Source organism: Bombus affinis, chromosome 8 (genome assembly GCF_024516045.1).
Source record: "Bombus affinis isolate iyBomAffi1 chromosome 8, iyBomAffi1.2, whole genome shotgun sequence".
Lineage (NCBI taxonomy): Eukaryota > Metazoa > Arthropoda > Insecta > Hymenoptera > Apidae > Bombus > Bombus affinis.
In genome coordinates this window covers 16,669,176-16,688,487 of record NC_066351.1, presented here as the reverse complement: position 1 = coordinate 16,688,487, position 19,312 = coordinate 16,669,176, and the positions used below count along the sequence as shown (strand labels likewise).

The 19,312-nt window shown below is 37.2% G+C and overlaps 2 protein-coding genes across 6 annotated transcripts in view; both read right to left on the bottom strand.

Annotated features, from left to right (window-relative positions):
* LOC126919496 (ATP-dependent RNA helicase DHX33) overlaps window positions 1–19,312 on the bottom strand; it is a 250,860-nt gene that overhangs the window by 166,333 nt on the left and 65,215 nt on the right. The gene's annotated exons all lie outside the window — the stretch shown is intronic.
* LOC126919489 (neuroligin-1-like) overlaps window positions 1–19,312 on the bottom strand; it is a 150,480-nt gene that overhangs the window by 124,498 nt on the left and 6,670 nt on the right. For 4 of the 5 annotated variants that reach the window (XR_007711676.1, XM_050728790.1, XM_050728793.1 and 1 more), the window contains exon 2: window positions 2,518–2,664. The exons of the other annotated variant lie outside the window; for it this stretch is intronic. Coding sequence is in view for 3 of the 4 variants with exons in the window: in XM_050728790.1 (XP_050584747.1) it covers window positions 2,518–2,664 (147 nt within the window). In the remaining variant the exon portion in view is untranslated. The remainder of the gene's footprint in view (window positions 1–2,517; window positions 2,665–19,312) is intronic. 5 annotated transcript variants of the gene reach the window in all.

Here is a 19,312-nt window from a genome sequence, read left to right as displayed (position 1 = left end):
CCTTGATCTCTTTCGTCTCGTCTCAAAGAGAATTTTCATCGATCGTTAAAAAGCCACGCACAAGGAGCAACGTATCACGATGGCGATTCTATTGTGTAATTTCTCAGTTTGAGACGCGTAGTCGCGGTGTAAACCTAGTTCCTCAACAACAAGCAGGACGACCAGGTTCTCGAAGCTGGTCGGTTTAACCGTTGGTCGATCATCTTGCGAATATTTCACCGAGCAATTTTCCCGTTGAATAACGGCCAAAGGGAACTTCGGATTGCGCCTTTCTCTTTTCGATCCCTTCAAACCATGGTGAAAAATCTGCGAGCTACCTCATCTTGGTTAAAGCGTTATCCGAATAACGTATATTCGAATTTTCAGACGTATAATCTTTGAAACAGACCTAGAATCGCTGATCGTAGAATTTCTACCTCTACAAGCTACAAATTAGCCTTGTATCATCGCTATCGACTCGTTTTTTAACATTATATATACATAATACATACATATGTAACATATTTATATATAACCAATAAGAGCAAAAGAGTTAAACGAACCGAATTATAGATTTTTTAAGACTAAGGATAAATTTTCAGTTGTACGAATAAGTGGATTTCTGATGTAAAAATGGCATGGTTGAAAAAAGAGCATGCTATCGGAGTAAACTACTATTGTCCGATATGAGACTTGGAAAAACAAGTTTGAAAAAGCTATTATTCCAACTGGCAATTCTTTTTTTTTTTTTTTCTTTACTCTATTCGGTATTTTTTCCAGAGGAAGAATACGAAGAAGTTGTTCCGCATCGATTAGCGATTTCAGCCCGAAAACATATACTGGCCACTGACCGACTTCGAAGTTGAAAGCATCGTTACGGATTTAATATAAGTTGGGAAAGAAGTCCAGTTGCTGGTACTCGAAGTAGAAGGAAATAAGACAAACGAGAACGCCGTACTTTCAGCAAAAGGTAGGGAACAAAATCAACCGTAACGAGCGAGAACTTCCAAGACTTTATTCGAAGAGCGTCGCAACGGTATGCGCGATCGTAATCCCGCTTTTATGCATTTTCGAATTCCTCGATGTTGTGACAAGTAATATTCAGTTCGCTGGCGTTACACGATGTAAAAATGATCGTTGATGGCAGAACCGAAACAAAACGAGAAATTATTTATAAAAATGAAGCTTCGTTTTCGAGTGACTGGCAATTAGCGATGATTAAATAATAACTCGTGCAGTAAAAAGATATTACTATCAAAATTAAAACGACGTAAAATATCATCGTATAACAAAATAAAAATAAAAATATCAATATTACCGTGTATCAATCTGGTCGTATACATGTTCCTATTTACCATTAATAATTCAGGCATAAAAGTAATAAAAATAAAAATAGGGGAGAATGCTTGGCGAAGCACGAAATTAAAAATCTGTTTGCCTAAATCACGGAGGCATAGTAACGTGGTTCCTTTATATGTTTATTAAAAACCTATCTTTCATTTTTCGTATATTATCGTCCTAAAAGAAAACCTCTTTATGATTTAAAGTCGTCCGTGAAATTTGCAAAATTAACATTAAACGCGTACGATCGTACAGCGAACAATTACTTTATTGTTCGACGCGTGTCCTGATCAGCGAAGAGGCAGGGTTAAATTTATCAATATCGTCGCTACGATTATCGATACTCGCAACAACACCGACTGACTGAAAACCGTTCGAGAGCGACGCTATTAATTGCGAACCTATTCGAAATAGCAAATGTTGCCTCTATTAGGACGATTCAGAAATGTTCAATGAAAATATTTTCCAACAAAGCAGTATCGAATATCGTCTATCGAGGAAAACGGTATTCGCCGGTAAAAAGTATTGGATCCCCGGATGAGATACAAGATGAGAGACCATGATCCAATTTTGTCTTTACAATTTTGTCTCTTAGTCGTAGGATTACCCAGTAGATGGTGATACACCCGGTAAGAAGCTATCGACAAACCATGCATATTTTATTCGATAAAATGCCAATTCTATAAAAGTTTTCAAATTTCCTTACGAATTTGCCGAACAATTCAATACGGTAAGAACTTTGCTTATTTGAATTCGTCGAAGGGTGAACAGTTCACATATATACATAACTGGAGTTCGTTGATTCTCCTCTCTACTACCTATGATTTTTCGTTGAAATAACACAAGTTCACGTTCGGATAAATGAATTCGATCGATAAAAGTTCGTTTAATCAGGCATTGACTGCAGTTTCGTTTCAATAAACGAAATTACACAGTAAGTGCTTTATTTTCGCGGAATTTCTCTTTATTTTCTGTCTCTTGATAGATCGTTGCTAAAAATGTGTTCTATCGTTCTTACAGATGCGAGAATTAAAATCCATCCGACTTAAATCCAATTATATCACTTTTGTAAAAATTTGTACATGCGCGGTTGAGAGATTATACGATTAGAAAATTATTCGATTAACGAATTAGGAGCATGAAAATGTAATGAAATGAGAAAAAATATTTTAGTTAACAAAGTGAAGAGAAACTTACCGAGTACACCAAGACGAAAATTAATAGAAACGACGATAAGACGACCATAAGCAGCCAACGCAGTGCCGTCGAAGGAATTTCCAGCGCCCCATGAATAGGAATCACCGTGAATTAGAAGAAGGGCTGGTAATAAGTCTGGGGTACTACCTGCAACGTTGGATCGTTATCGTTAATCGCTTTGTCTACGGCTACAAGAATTTCTGGTTATTCGTCGAATGTTGGACGCTGTAACAAAATTGGAGAGAAAAGATTAAAATGAAAAATACTGCAAACTTACGGTAATTGTTCCGTACGTCGCAATTTTTTTACATGCACGTTGCCTTTCCTTTATGCCAGAATATTATTACGAGAAAATAAAATAAATACGTAAAATACCGTAACTTCTAAAAATACGAAGAAGGCGATCCATCGTATGATATATATTCGTGCGTAGGTATATACGAATATCGGTAATTCCATCGTTGTACAATTTTTCCACGATTAATACTTTCGCAAACGAGAAGCATTTTCTTCGTGTGCTCTTGGTTTCGCAATTTTTTCTGTTATCACGGGCAAGTCTGTGTTTTAAACGTGGAATAAAAATAACGCAACTGCCCGATCGGACGAAATTTTTTCTAGCTTTTCCTGGTCCGAAATAAAACCTGGTTAAATTCGATGGAGATAGAGAGGCGTACATCCATTGACGATAAAAATTTATAAACGTCAAGCGGTTGCGCGGCAAAAGAATCGATTTGCAACATTGACCTGATCATAGCGTTTTAATTTCATTCGTTAAACGTTTCGTTAAACCTCGCACAAAATTATCCAACGTTAGAATGAAACGATATAGCGGAATCATAGTTGCCCGTGTTATATTACTTCCATGTAATCAGCTTACAACTAAAACTATACCATGCTATGGAATAGAGTATTTGAATATCGCTATTGTTAGTGTTATTATCAACGTTATTATCACTACAGTTTGCATGAAATTTACGAAGCCGCCAGAGTACCATACAGACGCTGTCTGGTAAGATCTTGTTAGGAAACAGCAGCATTCAACGAACGGACAACGTAGACGCGGGAATCGATATTCATCGATAGCGCTAAGAATTGATATTCGCGTGGTAATGCAGCCACGTGTATTCGTATATGTATACGTATATTTGATATTCGATATTCGATATTAGATATTCCATACGCATGCGCCCAAATAGTATGCAAATATTATAGTAGAAAATATAAATAACTTCGGTGGAGCGTTAATTGTAATTTTTATCACTGTATAATCTTCGCAGGGTAATTAATTATAAAAAAGTTATTATTTTCATTTGTTCGAATTTTTTCGCAGAAAAATGACAACGATATAATATGACAATCGCCGAAAGATTTCTGAACTGAAACACCTCGACAAAAGTTTTTAGAAGCCTCGTGTTGTACATTGGATATTTTCGATAAATAGCTTCGTACATTTTCGTCATTCAATGGATATTTAAATCATCGATATTCATCGGATACCGTTAATATTCAATGGTAATATTGTAATTTATCGAATCAATATTCATCGATGAAATCCATATTTATCGGTGCTGTGGAATATTGATTTTTGAATAATTTAGTAATCCCACAAACTAATATTTCACGCATCCGATTATTAATTATGTAAAAATTCCATACCCAGTTTCGAAATAATCCACTGTTCGAAGAGCAGAAAGCAAGAATGAAACAATTTATAAATAGTTTTTCATTGTTGCGCTTATTTCGTTTATTTTCCCTAAATCTTTCACGATTTTTCATAATTAAGCAAAAATCATTTGCAGTAATTACCTACTATATATTACTAATAATTTTCGCGACAGAAATTCAACGCTTTTAATTTTACATTTATCATTATTATTATTTGTTTATTATTATCGAAAGTGGATAATGGACATCTTCGAATAGAAAAAATTAAAACGCGTACAAATGTTTCGTTTGTCATCTGAATTATTTACTTTCGCAAATTGCAAACGCAATAATTTAAAACAATTTAAAAGTGAACACCGTTTAAAACGATAAACTTTACTATAAAATTAAAATATAATCTCCACGTTTCGCGATAAGTGTTGACCAACAAAATTTGCATATACTTTCTGGGGTAAAAGGACGAGAAAGAGGACGAGCGAAGCAAGATTTAAACATGTAGCGCATCATAGAAAAGAAGTACCTTGTCGCGTGGTAGTTTCCTGTAAAGTCTTTAATAACGGTTAGCGTAAAGGTGCAACAACAACTTTAATTTCGAAAATACAGTCGAGCAATTAAGTTAAAAGCAAGCCAAGCACTCAGGTGCAATTGCGAATAACGTACAGAGTTTCTTCGCTCTCGTAACGAATCACGAGCAACCAAATATTGTCCGGCTTTCCAATTTATAAATGGATAGCGCTAGAAAACCATTATGGAGTGCTACGTACGATCGAGTTATCGAACGTGTCGTTTGTACGTACATCGATTGAAAACTGTAGAAAATATAATACTACATACTGCTGAAACACCGCACGAACGTTAACGCAAATAATCGTATCGTTACTTTCACACACTTTATTAAGGTAATATCTCTATCTGTGCGTACAACTTTATCTTCACATGTAAAAATAACGCATTTTTACTACAGATATATCGCGCTTTACCATAAAGAAGGCAACTCGGAAAACATGTTTCTCGAACGATCTTTCCATCTTTTGACAAACTAGAATTTTTCAGTCGTATCACTTTCATAGCAAAGGCGTAATACATAAAGTACGAGTTTAAAGTATGTACATCGTATTTGGCGAATGATCTTTCCGAATCTTCCCTGTTTGCGTCATAAAGTATATCACAATCGGAGGAATTATCGTTTAGATTATGAAAATAAATCCAACGCAGGCTTTCGTGCATTCGTGACAATTAATAAATAGATATACAAAAATGTATAAAAATCTGCAAAGATACAAAAGTACATAAAATATCAAAAGCGAGTAGCGAGCATACGCTATTGTTATTAAAAATCCTTCGGCTGTTTTCAAATTTGAAAATAAAAGATCGTCCGCGCAGTATCTCGACGGTATTTAGATCTAATGAAACGGATCTTCGCCAATACGTTCCAGGCGTTCCGTCATTTTTTCCGTACAACGATCTAAACGTGAAAACGTGGATAACGCTATTATATCGTCAACTCGTATAAACATATTGTACACGTTTGAAGACGAAAGGTCCGTTTGAAGCAAGCAGGTTTGCCAGAAAAATCAATTTTTTACGAAGGCTGATTACCATTTACGTTCATAAACGGCAGAGGGAATAGGCTGGAGAACTTTGTATTATATCGTTACTTCACGGTCCAAGTTACACTCGCTCCACTCCCTGAGGACGAATCAGCACGTTCACGATTCATGAAATCACATAATTGTCCATGAACGAGCCACAACGCTCCTACCGTAGCGCTATAAGCGATAGCGGACAAGACGAGACGTCCACCTGTTGCAAAATCTGACATGACACTGCACTATCGTGCCAGACCGGACAGATAGGTGACTAAACCGAGCCACTATCAACGTATCCTCTATCCGATAAACCAGAGATCGTATCTTGGATAAATTTACGGGTGATTCGATATTTTGCATTACCTCTGACATCCGCACCGCCTGATCTACCCTTATCGCTGTTCGGGACATCTGATCGCGCATTACCCTCCACTGTGTTTGCGAATCGAAATTTTACCAGATGCGCTATGTTATCTGAATCGATGCTGCGTGGATGTTAAACGTTGTTTTTCAACACTTTTCTGGAGCTTTCTAACTTTGGAGATTTCTATAGCGCAAGGATACTCAACGGATTAACGAAACTTAATATTATAATATACATTCATTTATCGCAATTTATTTGTAACAATGTGCTTCCATTAATTAAAACATGAGAAACTAACGATTGATATCAGGCATCTCGGAGTTTACGATATTTTCAAAAGTTTCGTGTCGCGAACATAGAATGTTTAAGACAGTTTAGTACATCGACTCGTCCCTCGTTCCTTTCGCAAGACACGAAATTGTGTATACAGGCTCGGTAGCTTTATTTTCTTTCGTTCCAAGTTAGACAAATACGATGTTTTTGATACCGAATGCTGCCAGTAAGGCTACGAATTATTTTACCGTGTTTATAAAAATCGATGTGATCATTGTGTAGAATTGTGTAGATATTGCGTGTATACGTGCTTTGTTTACGTTTTAGATGTATACATTGTGTGTGTGTGTGTGTGTGTGTGTGTGTGTGTGTGTGTGTGTGTGTGTGTGTGTGTGTAGATCGTTAATCCGTGTACCTGTTTGTGCCACCGGTTCGTGCGGCCTCCCTCTCCCCACCACTTTGGAAGTTGCTCAGCGAAACTAAGATACAAGGAGTCAGTCATTCAGTCGTCTCCTTTCGTACCGACAACGTGAATCGCGTTGCGTCAGGTTTGTAACGTATTCTAATTTATTGGTGGCGTCGGTTCTTCCTTACTATCGTTACTATCATTACTATCGTTTATATCTCGTTATTAATATCGTTTAATTAATACATATTTATTTAACGATTCATTGAACATTAGGGTAATGAAATTAAGCGATTTTCTGAAATTTTTGTTTTAATTGTTCTTCGGTCGTCTATTCATTTTAAATAATACCATTTAAATAATATCGTTCTTTCTTTCAGCGTCCCTTATTACTACGTTTATTACTGAAAATACTGCTGTATGAGATACATTCCTTTGTTAGCGCTAACGTTACCACGACTGCTAAAATACAGAACTTTATTACGAATGTAATATATATATATATATACATGTATGAAATTGTGTTCGATTTCATGCGTAACAAAGTATTACAATGAAACATCTTAATGTTGCTACGAAGGCTTGAATTATTTTTTAAAATCTTTTCGACCGCGATATTTTTCACCTTTTAACAGTAATGTAGAATTCTATAAATATTCGAACTTTGTTTGCGTGAAACAAAAATCGATTCGCGATCATCGCCACGTTTGTGGCAAAAATTCTGCAAAAAATGATTTATGCGCATATCTTTCGGTTCACTATGTTGCAAGTCACTATGTTGTTGTAGGAAATGACAACAGATACTGTTAAAAGTTAAAGGACAAAGTGATTTTATGATAATCGGGTTTTCTCTTATCTTAGTTATTTCAAATGAAATTTTCAAGTTTTAATTCAGTTTAAATTCAATTACTTACAATTCGTTTACTTGGAATTCTCGTTTTCAATTTTCCTAGTTTCGATTAAAAAGATACAAACGATTCTCTATTTTTGCTAAAATTTAATCAAGAGTAACTTAATATAATTGCTAATTAGTACTTTATTTTTCGTGTATAAAATGTTCTCGCTTCAGAGATGCATTTTTCTTTTTTCTTTTTTTTTTCTTTTTTTTTTAGTACTAATCGGATAAATGAGTTTGTTTCAGATTTATCAATTTACAGAAATTTCATTTGAATATATTCATTTATATTTCATATAAAGGAGGTAAACGAAAGAAAAGAGCCAAGTGTTACGAAATAATGTTTGCGCCTTACCAATCGGAAGATAATTATACATATTTTATAGGATTTTACTAACCTTTCGCAGATCGAATTTGTTTCAAGATCTTTTGAGGCATCGAACGAAGGGGACTCGTACTCCATACAATATCCCCTCCCTTTCCTTTTATCACATTTAGATTATTACGTAGATAGAATGGACAGATATTTAGATTTTTACGTGGGTGCGATTTATGGTTAGGTTGGCTACCTTGAGCTTGTAATCTAAGTAAGTAGGTAAGGTGTAGGTAGCAAATAGGTTGACACAGTAGCAAGAAGTATGGCATGGTAGTAAAAGCATGACGTCGCAGTACAAGCATGACATTGTATGCATACAACGTATATATTATGTAGTAGTTAATTCTATATGACGCATATTTCATCTTATTCTCTTGTTCTTTTTGTTCAATTTTTGATTCTAATTAATCGTTATAATTTTTAATCGCGTTATAATTAATTAGTTTTCTTTTTCGCGATACAAAGAGTTAAAAATTTTAATGTACATACATATATATAAAACAATGCCGCATATAGAATTACGATTAGATTAAGATTTAATTTAATTTTTAGATTTCAGATTTCCACGTATCCTAATCAGGTTCCTAGTTTTCGCGTCGGTTTTTTTTTTAAATTAAAGCTCCTTTTGCTGTTTGTTTCGAGCAATGCGTAAACGCACACCAACCATTCGACGATGAATAAATTTTAGATTTTTTTGCGCAGAAAGGAGGGTGGATGGGTCGCGAATAGGGTGGGTCTCCACTCGCAGCACCTCCTCGCAATGAGACCCGGCCAATCGGTATTATTTTATATAGTATAATTACCAATCGTATCACTATACAACAAAGCAATTAACCGTATAACTGGTATAATTGTTAATTATATGGTAAATAATATGAGCTAATTAGCTGCGATCCTGACTACGCGTTCGTATCAATGCATCTGTCGTATATTACATTAGCGAAATATAATTTAGATATAATTTAAAAGCGTAACTAATAATAAGTACGTTTGGTACTTGATAAAGTGTATGTGGTTCGTTTTTTTATCTATAAAATCCTTTTTATCTATAAATCGGATTACGATAAATCGTCGATCTTTTTTTCCTGAGTCTCGATAAAGTCGCAAAAACCAATAAAACAAGTATATAGTACTATATTTATTTATGTTATATAAAAGTTCTAATTAAACGGTATTTGCATTGAATTTGTTGGAAAGTTTGCGAGGCGAAATCCAGAAGGTAGAAAAGCCGAACGTACGATTAGCATCCATGAACCGAACGAAACTCGCGGTCGGGGAATTTCCAACCGTCTTGAGATCTTAACGAGAGATCTTGAAGTCGTTACCAGAAGCGGAGGTGCAGCTAGAATTTAAAAATATCCCAAGGGAGAGACGATTCGGGGTGAAACGTAGATCACCTTGGGCTCTCTTCGTTACCTTTCACGGTATTGTAAAAAAAGAGATCCAGTCAGGAAAAGGGAATAGAAAGCGAAAAAGAAGGAAGAAGAGCGGGCAATGGGGGATGGGAGAAGAAAAGAGCTTTCCAAGAAGAATTAATTCTCCCGACTTCTGACCTCTTCCATGCACGTCCGCTCGATTTTATCCGACTGCATCCTTTCAGAAGCGAGTGAATCTCGAGGAAATGTGACGTTTTCCAACCAATGGAAATAACAAATTGCTTTGTGGACAAAAATTTTGCCTCCTTTTCGGTTTAAATCTGCGATTATTATTTACCGATGATCAGTGTCGCAACATTTCACGTAATATTCGCATCTTTTTCGAGTATTTACAATTGTAATGCGCGTAGAAACATCGTTACACACGATAAAGACTAAAAGACATTATCTTTCGTTTATCGTATCAGTTTTCCAAACAATTACATACAAGGAGTTGATAGAATTTCTTTAAAAACCACGTCAAATTATTGAAATTTAAACGCAAAATATAAACGATAGGAAGACATCGAATGTTCGAACCACGCGATATTCGCCTGAACTTTTCGCTAAACTTGTTACAATGATTTCAGTTACACACTACTCGTTACACGCGTACGATATAAAGAGATTCGTTTCTCTCTAATATCTCGCGCAAAGTCAGTGCCGAATTCTTCTCAAAAGGCAAGTACTACTCCTAAACTGTTGCCAATCGATTCTTCTCTTCCTTCGATCCTCTCCATTTCTTCGTCATCTTCCGTGTGATTCGTCCGTCGTCGGTCTTCGAAGTAAACGTCGATCAGACGCGAGGCCACCTCACTCCCGCGGTGCTTGCAGGTTCTTTCTCGTTAATCGAATAATCATCTGCAATGCACTACGGAATTGAAGAAGCAACGCGAAAGTCGTTGAACCAACGGTGCCTCGTACGTTTCTTCTCTTCCTATTTCTCTTCTTATCACTCTGTTTAGCGTGCCTTTTTCAAGTCCGTGACCCCCGGCATTCTTGCTCGGTGACGTTCAATTCTGCCGTTACAAATGGAGAGAGGAGGGCGGCAATTTTCACCGGTTTTTCAGATAAGCCCGACGACCTCTCATCCGCTTTCATTCTTTTTTCTTCTTCTTCGTTCCCTTTGATGTCACGGAACGATATTCCCGTGCGCAAGAGGATATGCATGCATTGTCGCGGAGAGATTACACGCAGCACAATGTGTAGGAGTGAGAGTATGGGGAACAGAGGGGGGAAAAAGAGGAAATATAGTGGAATAGCGCGAGTGGTTAAGCGCCAAAGTTCGCGAAACGAGAATTTTACACTGGCGAATTTGATACGCGTATTTGCGGAAGGTAAAACTAGGCAACCCAGCTAGATACCCTACGCAGAGATGCACGTTATACTCTTTAGATTTTACATATATCTCTCTTTACGTTCTACTTGGCTTTTAGATATTTTTTCATAACAGAAAAATCACCTTTAATCCTTTAGTTTGCAGGCTTTTCTTTTTATCAATTAGCCAATTCGTTAATCGACTATTTATATACCTATTCATCGAATTTTACCTATTTTCCGTTATATATTACACATAGTAATTGCGTTCTCTGCAACGTACTATAGTAATGGCGCTATTATCATCGAATCGAGTAAACGAAAAGAGAAAGAAAAAGAGAATATAGTTAGAATGGAAATTCGTATATCGTTAAAAAAAAATGTAATCTAATACAAAGATTCGATCGAATTGAAAAATCGATGGAATCTCGTGCATTCTTACGTTTCGAACGATTCAACGTGTAAATCACGCAATCGTTGTTACTACGACTTTGACACGATTACATTCTAAATTTTCGTAGTCTTGACTATGGATCGGGTCATTCTTATCACGTTTTTGCCCGCTCGTTTGTCTCGGTCTCGCTAATGCAGGCATTCAACGTCACAACGACGACTCCCTTAATTTACCAAATTTCAGACATCCCCACTTTTTCCCACGTCACGTTAAACGCGTAAACCCTACCGCTCAGCTTTCAGCAGTGGTCCGTTTTAACGCTCGCGTCTCCCCAGGGTTAATCCCTCGTAGTAAAAAGAACGTTATGTTTCGAGAACGGCCTGCACAAAGCGTTATCACTTTTAATTACTCGTTTTCAGCCAGCTCGCCGCGATAACTCGACCCTTTAACCAGACGCCCGGTCCGCAAAATGCGCTGTCCATTGCTCGCGACCAGCTGAAACGCTTTAAAACATGCCGCTGCCGACGGGTGGTCCTTCAACGTTAAAACGAGACGACACAGCTCGGCGCGACGCGTCGCTACACGTTACGACGAAATAACACCAACGGATGATCGTAACAAGCACTCGAACAAAACGTTTCTGTAATTCACTTTGTTCCTTGGTTTTCGCTATACGATTGAATTCCTGGTGAAATTGACCTGGCTTTTATAAAGTCGACCATTTACGTGCAAATCTAGTTGTGGAAAATGTATTTTCGTCATTTTCAAGGGTATTGCCTGTACCACCTTACTACAAATTTTGTCGTGTAAAAATAATACGAAAATAATGTTAGACGTATAAGGAAACTTGTATATATACGTGTATATATTTCGGTAGAATTAGTTCGATAGAAAAAGATTATCAAGATTCGCGGAATATCTTTATTGCTTGTTCCATGAAAAATTTGTTCTTTCATGCGAAATCGATATTCGTCCGAGAAAATTCGCTGCCACGAGTCTACGGTAGAATTTTTTAATTAAATTTGTCGACGTTCGTCGATCTCAAATGCCGTTATTAAATGAATAGCGAGTGCTGTTTCGTTATTCAACTTTTCTACCAATTAACCCATTCCGCTACAAAATGCGGCTTTCTCTTAAATCGTAATTTTAATTATCAAGTATATCGAGTTTTATTTCTTTCGACCTTTTATTTTTCAAAATATCTTCATCTCCCATTAGCTTTATTACGATTGAATCTTTTCAGTTATTACAATGTACGATGTTCGTTCCATTTTAGAGTTTGAATTGACTTGAGTTTATACGCGTACGAATTACGTTCTGTATGATCTTCTCTATCGTTACCTTTGACAGATGTGCGAGATGTTAAGAAAAATGAGCCCGATAGTTGAGAGGCTCGTACCACTCACCGAAAAGGCTAACATATATCTAATCAACATAGGTCCGTTATTAATATAACGAACGTAAGTTTTGCACGACGATAACGACGATCTTGAACGAACCCGAAAGAACGTTATATCATAATTTTTATATCGTGATATAAGAGTGTGTCATATATCGTATATTTTAAAAATAGAAAGTATCAAAAAGCGATTTATTCCTCCGCGACTACGAATTAGTTGGCACAAAAGACGAATCGCTCCTTTTGATCGGAAACAGCTTCGCTTTGAGTTTCCCAAGCACTTTTGCAGCAATTGCGCCAATTACATTTTCCAACGACAAATATTCGTATTCGTCGCTCTGCGAAGGCACAATAATCCAGATAGCGTGAAAATTTAATCCTCCGATGGCCAAAACTTTACCAGTAACTTTGAAACTGAAACTAGTATGCGCTTCTTCGTGCTAAATGACACCCGAAGGATCCAGGGGTACTAAGTCAAATTCGATGTTCGCGATAGTTGTAACGGCTGATGCCTTTTACAGTACTTTGAATTCATCGTTACGAAACAGTACCTGTAGTTAATTTGTTACGAGGTTGATTATTATCAGCGAGCGTGAGGAATGTAATTTGGAAATTCAAGACGATAATAGACAGAACGGAAAGAAATTCTTACGTTTCGGTACACGATTGTGGCATAAAAAAAGTAAGAGAAAAAGTAAAGATGAACCAATTGACGTAGTTATTCTCAACTCGTCGTTGTGTCTATATATTTCAACGATTATAATTACAACGATATAATTGCTAAAAGGTATTAGCTCTTTATTTATTATCAGCGTTTGGGCAAAATCTCAATAACTGTTGGATATCGATAGACCTCGGTCGGAATATACGATTTTAGTTATCCGTATCGCTATTTTTCGATATTTAGTTTAACGTGAGACGTAATACTTCTGACGCGTGAAAGATACGATTGCGGAAAATATAATTTTATCGACGTCAAAGCGTATAGGAAACGCGCGATCGTACTTTCGTTAGGAAGCGTGAAACTGAATTTTGCTAGGAAACTTTCGAGTAGGTTAGCTTGACGAAAATACTCGCAAAAGTGTATTAAAACGATATATCTATCGGTGTGTCGTTATAGACGTTTCAAGAATTCAACCACTTGGCCAAGTTTCTTCGATGAAGAAACGCGAACCGTAACAATCTCGATCCGAAACATCTTCCGCTAATGGTCTGATTATTTATTAATATTAACGCTTTTATCCGATCGATTTACGCCACATCTTTGCTATTTCCTCGTTCTCGTGCTCGTATTTCCAACAACTCTTACCGAGAGGAACGGGGTGTACTTAAACGACGAGAAGACGATGGCGGTAGAAGAATGGAGAGGTTACAGATAGCCGTATCAAGTATGACGTATTACACGTATAAAGATACTCGTGATAGACCGTTATAGTTTCAGTGCATCGTTTTAAAGTGGCCATTCGAGCAAACGGGTCGGAATTTACGAATTTACATGGTCGTTACACGATGCAGCCAACGGAAAATAGGGCTATAAAAATATTCAGTGCATAGCTGACGATGCAACAACCTCTATCGATATTTTTCTTTTTTCATAGTCCAGATTGGCGACGGTGGACGCTGAAAAAAGATACCGTATCGTTTTCGACATCTTTTTAATTTCGTACATTATGGTATTTGATATATTTTGGTATTCGATTTGAACGAAAATATACTTTTGTCGCGTTTCGTTCGCCCGTTTCGCTTTAAGAAGCTAAACTTTGCAAACATCTAGCTCTCTCTTTTTAACTAGCCTGATATTCGATCGCGAATTTTCAATATCCACGATAAATTAACGACGCTTCGATACCGTCACTTGGACTTACGCGTCGAAATTCTCTTTGCCTAATTCCGTGAAACACGGTCCGTGAGCCCAATCCACGAGGATGATTTAATTAGGACGTTCAATTAGAACGCATCAGCGGTTGCCCTTCGAGATTACCAAGCCACTCAAAGCCCACCAACCCTTCCTTACTTCCGTCTCGCTTTTCCGTTTCACAGAACGCGAACAATCGTGTGTTTCGTAAACGATGAAAGATTTCGGTGAACCGCCAATAGAATTTCACTCTTATCCTTTGACAAAATTTTAGAAACACGATACTACTTCGATAAATATCGTTATTTCGCGATGGTTGCAATTTTGCAATATTAACGCTATATATCGTAGCGCTACGCGGTGATAATCGTATGTATCTTGGAAATTGTTTCATAAATAACGAAGTAAAAATTCGCGCTTTAAAGAAATAGAGACAGATAGCAGATCGCTTTCTGTAAAAAAAAACTGATTAGCTAACACTTTTTGCACATATTCCGATATTCTGCTAACAAAATGACGAAACAGTCGTGAAAATAGAAAATGATGCAAAATGGAATAGCGAGACTTTTGAATTTTTCGTCGAACCACCGTGTAACGACATCGATCGGATAAAAATTATATCGCTGATTTTAAATCTGTTAGGATTACCACGATCAGAGATCAAGAACAAACGATGTAATGATACGACTGATAATTATGGGACGGAATAATGGAACGATAAGTGTGTTATCCGATGACATGAAAAACTGCTTGGAAGAAACGGAAGAAACTAACAAAGTCTTATCCGATCGTATTTCGAACAGCTATATCGAACGATACACCGATGTAGCTTTTTGTATATATGCACGTGTATATGTGCGTATACAGTATACGTATCCGCAATCGCGCCGAAAACTGAAGCGTAACGTATCGCGTAGCGACAGTGATTTTCGTGAAATATTGAATATCTGATTCGCTAAAGCGGTTGTAACTGGTACACGGAAAATTACATAATCCCCGACATTAGCGATAATGTGTTCGACCGTGTCGATTAACGCCCTTGCACGCGTGCTTTTCAACTCGTTACTGCGGTTTCTGCGAATCGTTATCTAATTGGCGAATACTTGAACTACTTTCGCTCATAGAAGTTTCTCAATCTCGAAGATTATTTTTTCTTTTTTTTTTTTTTTCTTTTTTTTTAATGTGATTTATACGTCACCCAGTGCGTTGTTGGGACAATTTGTTTCAAGCATTAAGATATCGTAGTTGACTGATTGTTGTTCGCGTAGACGATAATCCAGAAAATGATGAAATTTTCTTCATTTTTTTTTAGTCTTTGAAATATTTATTATCGTTCATATACTAAAATATCCTCTAGGTGTAAACATTTATAAAAATGTCTGTCTAAAGAATTCAAATTTTTCGATTTCGATAATTATAATTCTATGGCTGAGAATAAAACGAAAATCAAGAATAACAAAATTGCGTTGGAAATTTCATTCTCGCGAGAATCAAACTTGAAAACGAGTTTTCAAGAGAATTGAGTTTGAAAATTTGTCGAGTATACCGTATCGGGTTAATTCCTAAGTAAACGCATTTAAATCCCAGCTTGCTCGAGAACGAGACTTCAAGCGCAAAAATTTGATTCTGCGTTTTCCGGCTTATTTTCACACGTAGAACAACCTGCTGCCAAGTGTCCGCTCTTATCTGACCGAGAATTTGTTATATACGCGACAAATTTTCAAGCTTGATTTCCACCAACACAGAGCTTTCACTGTAATTTTGTTATTCTTGATTTTCGTTCTATTTCGACCCATACAATCTCTCCTCTTCGCTTGTACCTTGAATTTACACCCACGGCGTGCATATTTAATATATAATATGCCTGAATGTGCGAAATAAACGGTTTCAGTTTTTTGAGCAGAAAAAGAGACGATAACGATAATCGACAAGTAGGTACAAGCTTGGTTTTGCCCGGCTTGAAAATCTTCCCACATACGTTCTCTCGCACGGTAGAAAAGATTACGTAACGCAAATCGTTCCCTTGGAGCGGCAGCAAACGCGTACAACATCGCCTTTAAAAGATGCTACGATAGGAAACTCGGTCGATTCAGGTTCGAGATCTTTTAAAAATTAATTAGTCCCACCGATGCAAGTATAGCTTTTCAGTCAAACTTCTAAACTTTACAAATTCTCACAAATTCGATTGAAAAATCGTTCATCCGTAAGAGATATAAATCGATCGCCACCACCGATCGAATAATCAATTCCAATATCGTCAAATAACCATTGGAAATACGTTATTTTAATGGATATTGAAACGATTCACAATTCATACGCGGTATCTGTTAACTCTTTCTCGAATATTTTATTCTACGGAAACACCATACTGGACTAAATATTTCCACGGGTCTTTATTAACACTAATTTCTTTTCGCGTATTAATGTGATGACCAAAGTGAATTTCTCGTTGGCAAGGCTTATAATACGATCGCGAAGAAAAGCTATTTACAAGTTGAAATTTTAGAACATTAATTCGCATATTCTCTTTAGGATTGTTAGTTTCTTTCGCGCTGGGTATTCGTAGACGTGTTATAAATTCGGCTGGACGCATTTACGAAGATATTTGTTTAGAAATATAATAAGGTATTGGTTGCTAAAATTTCCACCTGAAGAAATAGCTCGCGTTCGAGTATCGTTCCATCTTCAAAGGCATAGCGAAGGAACGTGAACGGGAGGTGGCGATATCGAGGAACCTGTTAATTGGAAGTTAACGTTTCTGACACTAACCAATTAATATTCATCCTGAACAGACCAAGGGAAGCTGGTCTTACCGAACTAAAGGCAGCAAAATTATTCCACCGATCGGATTCACATCGACGGTTAAACCGATACAATTAAATATTCGCACGAAACACAGTTCCGACATTTATAATAAAAAATTCATCTTTCAAGCGTACGTCCTACGTTATTTATATTTCAGAAGTAATTAAAGTTTTATTATTTATTGCTTAACCAATGCTCGATTTTTATTTAAAAAAAAAAAAAAAATTGTCGAGGATGAGTAACCTTCGAATAATATTCAGTACGAAATTCGTGTCGCGAGCAAAGAAATATCGGGAGTTTTCTATCGAAGAATAACCCCCAATTCGCGAATCGAAAGGAAAACATAAATTAAATTGATATTTATCTAAATTCTTATTCCAATATTATCGAATTACGCTGGACAGCCAATGAACCTCGATAAACGAGCATCTGTTTCCGATAGAAGAATCGCCAGTTGCGTTTATGCCGCGTTCACAACCGAAACCTCAATCGCGATTACAACGTAATTAGAATATAGCGGAGGAAAAAAGCTGCAGATTCCGGGCGTGGTGCCCGATGCGCGCGTCCCGGCCACAACCACGTTAATTGTCGTCATTAAATCGCTCCCGTAAACTCATTTACAAGAGCGTTACGCTTCGGTCGGGCAAGAAAAAGGATTTCCTGAGCGTTAAGTCAAATACGTTTCGCCCGGGGAATCTCATTTAAATACCCCGTCTGGCTCGCTCGAATGTTAGCAAAACGAGAGAAGGAAACTACGCTGGTGGTGGAAGCGTAGTCCGGAATCCTACCCTCCTCCTACCTCGCCCCCTCGCCCTTCTCTCCCTCTCTTATTTTGCTCGTTTCTATATGGCTGACTGGTTTTCCCGCGGCCATATCGCGAAGCTCAGCTAAGCTTCTTACGCGCAGACGACCCGAAGCTTGCAACAACGGCGGCCGTTTCGAAACGCGACGTGCACCCATGCGCACCTAAGACGACGAGGCTGGAATATCACGTGGAAAAAAGTTTCGCTTCGCTCCGCGAAGCAGAATCTCCTTGGATAAAGCGTACTCTACGCTTATCTACTTTGCGTAAGCGAATTCCGACCGGCAGAGATTCTTGTTTATGCCGATGACGCGGGCATCCTAAGGGTGGTTAAGCTCGTTCGTTCGGGGAGACAATCCTGTCGATCGTGAAAATTTGCGGCTGCTCGACGCTCGTTTTATGAGCTATTCTTTATCAAGCAATTCGAACAATCTTCTGGTTTTTGTTATTCTATTCTATCTGTGTTTAGAATTTGTTAATACGATTTTGCCAGAAATTTCGTTCCATTCTTCTATTCTCGTTGCGACACAGCTAACGCTTTCGCTGGCTGTTGGACGGTTCTTAACGTTATATCGAATTAATTCGCGCATCTCGGTACGCTTCGGTATCCACCTAAGGCATAAAGCGTAAACAAATTGTATCGCGATTCGGTGTTAGCAGGGATTATTTCAAGAGTTTGTGTACTAATTTTTTAGTAGTCGTTCTGTAAATATTCGTCACGCTTTTACTTCCGTTATTAATTACCAGAAGCAATTTTATTATTAGTGAAATTTCTTTGATTCGTTAAGATCAGTTTCCTTCGATATTCTGTGATGTTTTTGGTTTTTAAGCGAACTAATTGACTAATCGAACATCGAGACTTCGTCCGACAAGAGAATGTTGCTTTCTCTCGTTTGATTTAATTTATTTCGTGTTTTTAAACGTTAAAATCTCCGCCGATAAATATTTTTTGCAGAAGATCTGCCCGTCTGGTAGAGAAACGAAAGAGCAACGACAGAAAGCAAAGAAAAAGAGAAACACGCCATCGTTATCCTTAATTGCAGTGTGTTATATGTAACGGAAAATCGTTGCACGCGTCCGTGTTCCGCGAATGTTTTTCTTTGATGCAACGTTTAATGTCCCTTTAGTCTCGTACGATGTTTTCGAGTTTCGCTTAATGCACCGATTGCTTCTTCGCCCGACAAAACGTCTAAAAATACCGTTAATTATAGATGCTATATAATATTGAAAATATAAGATA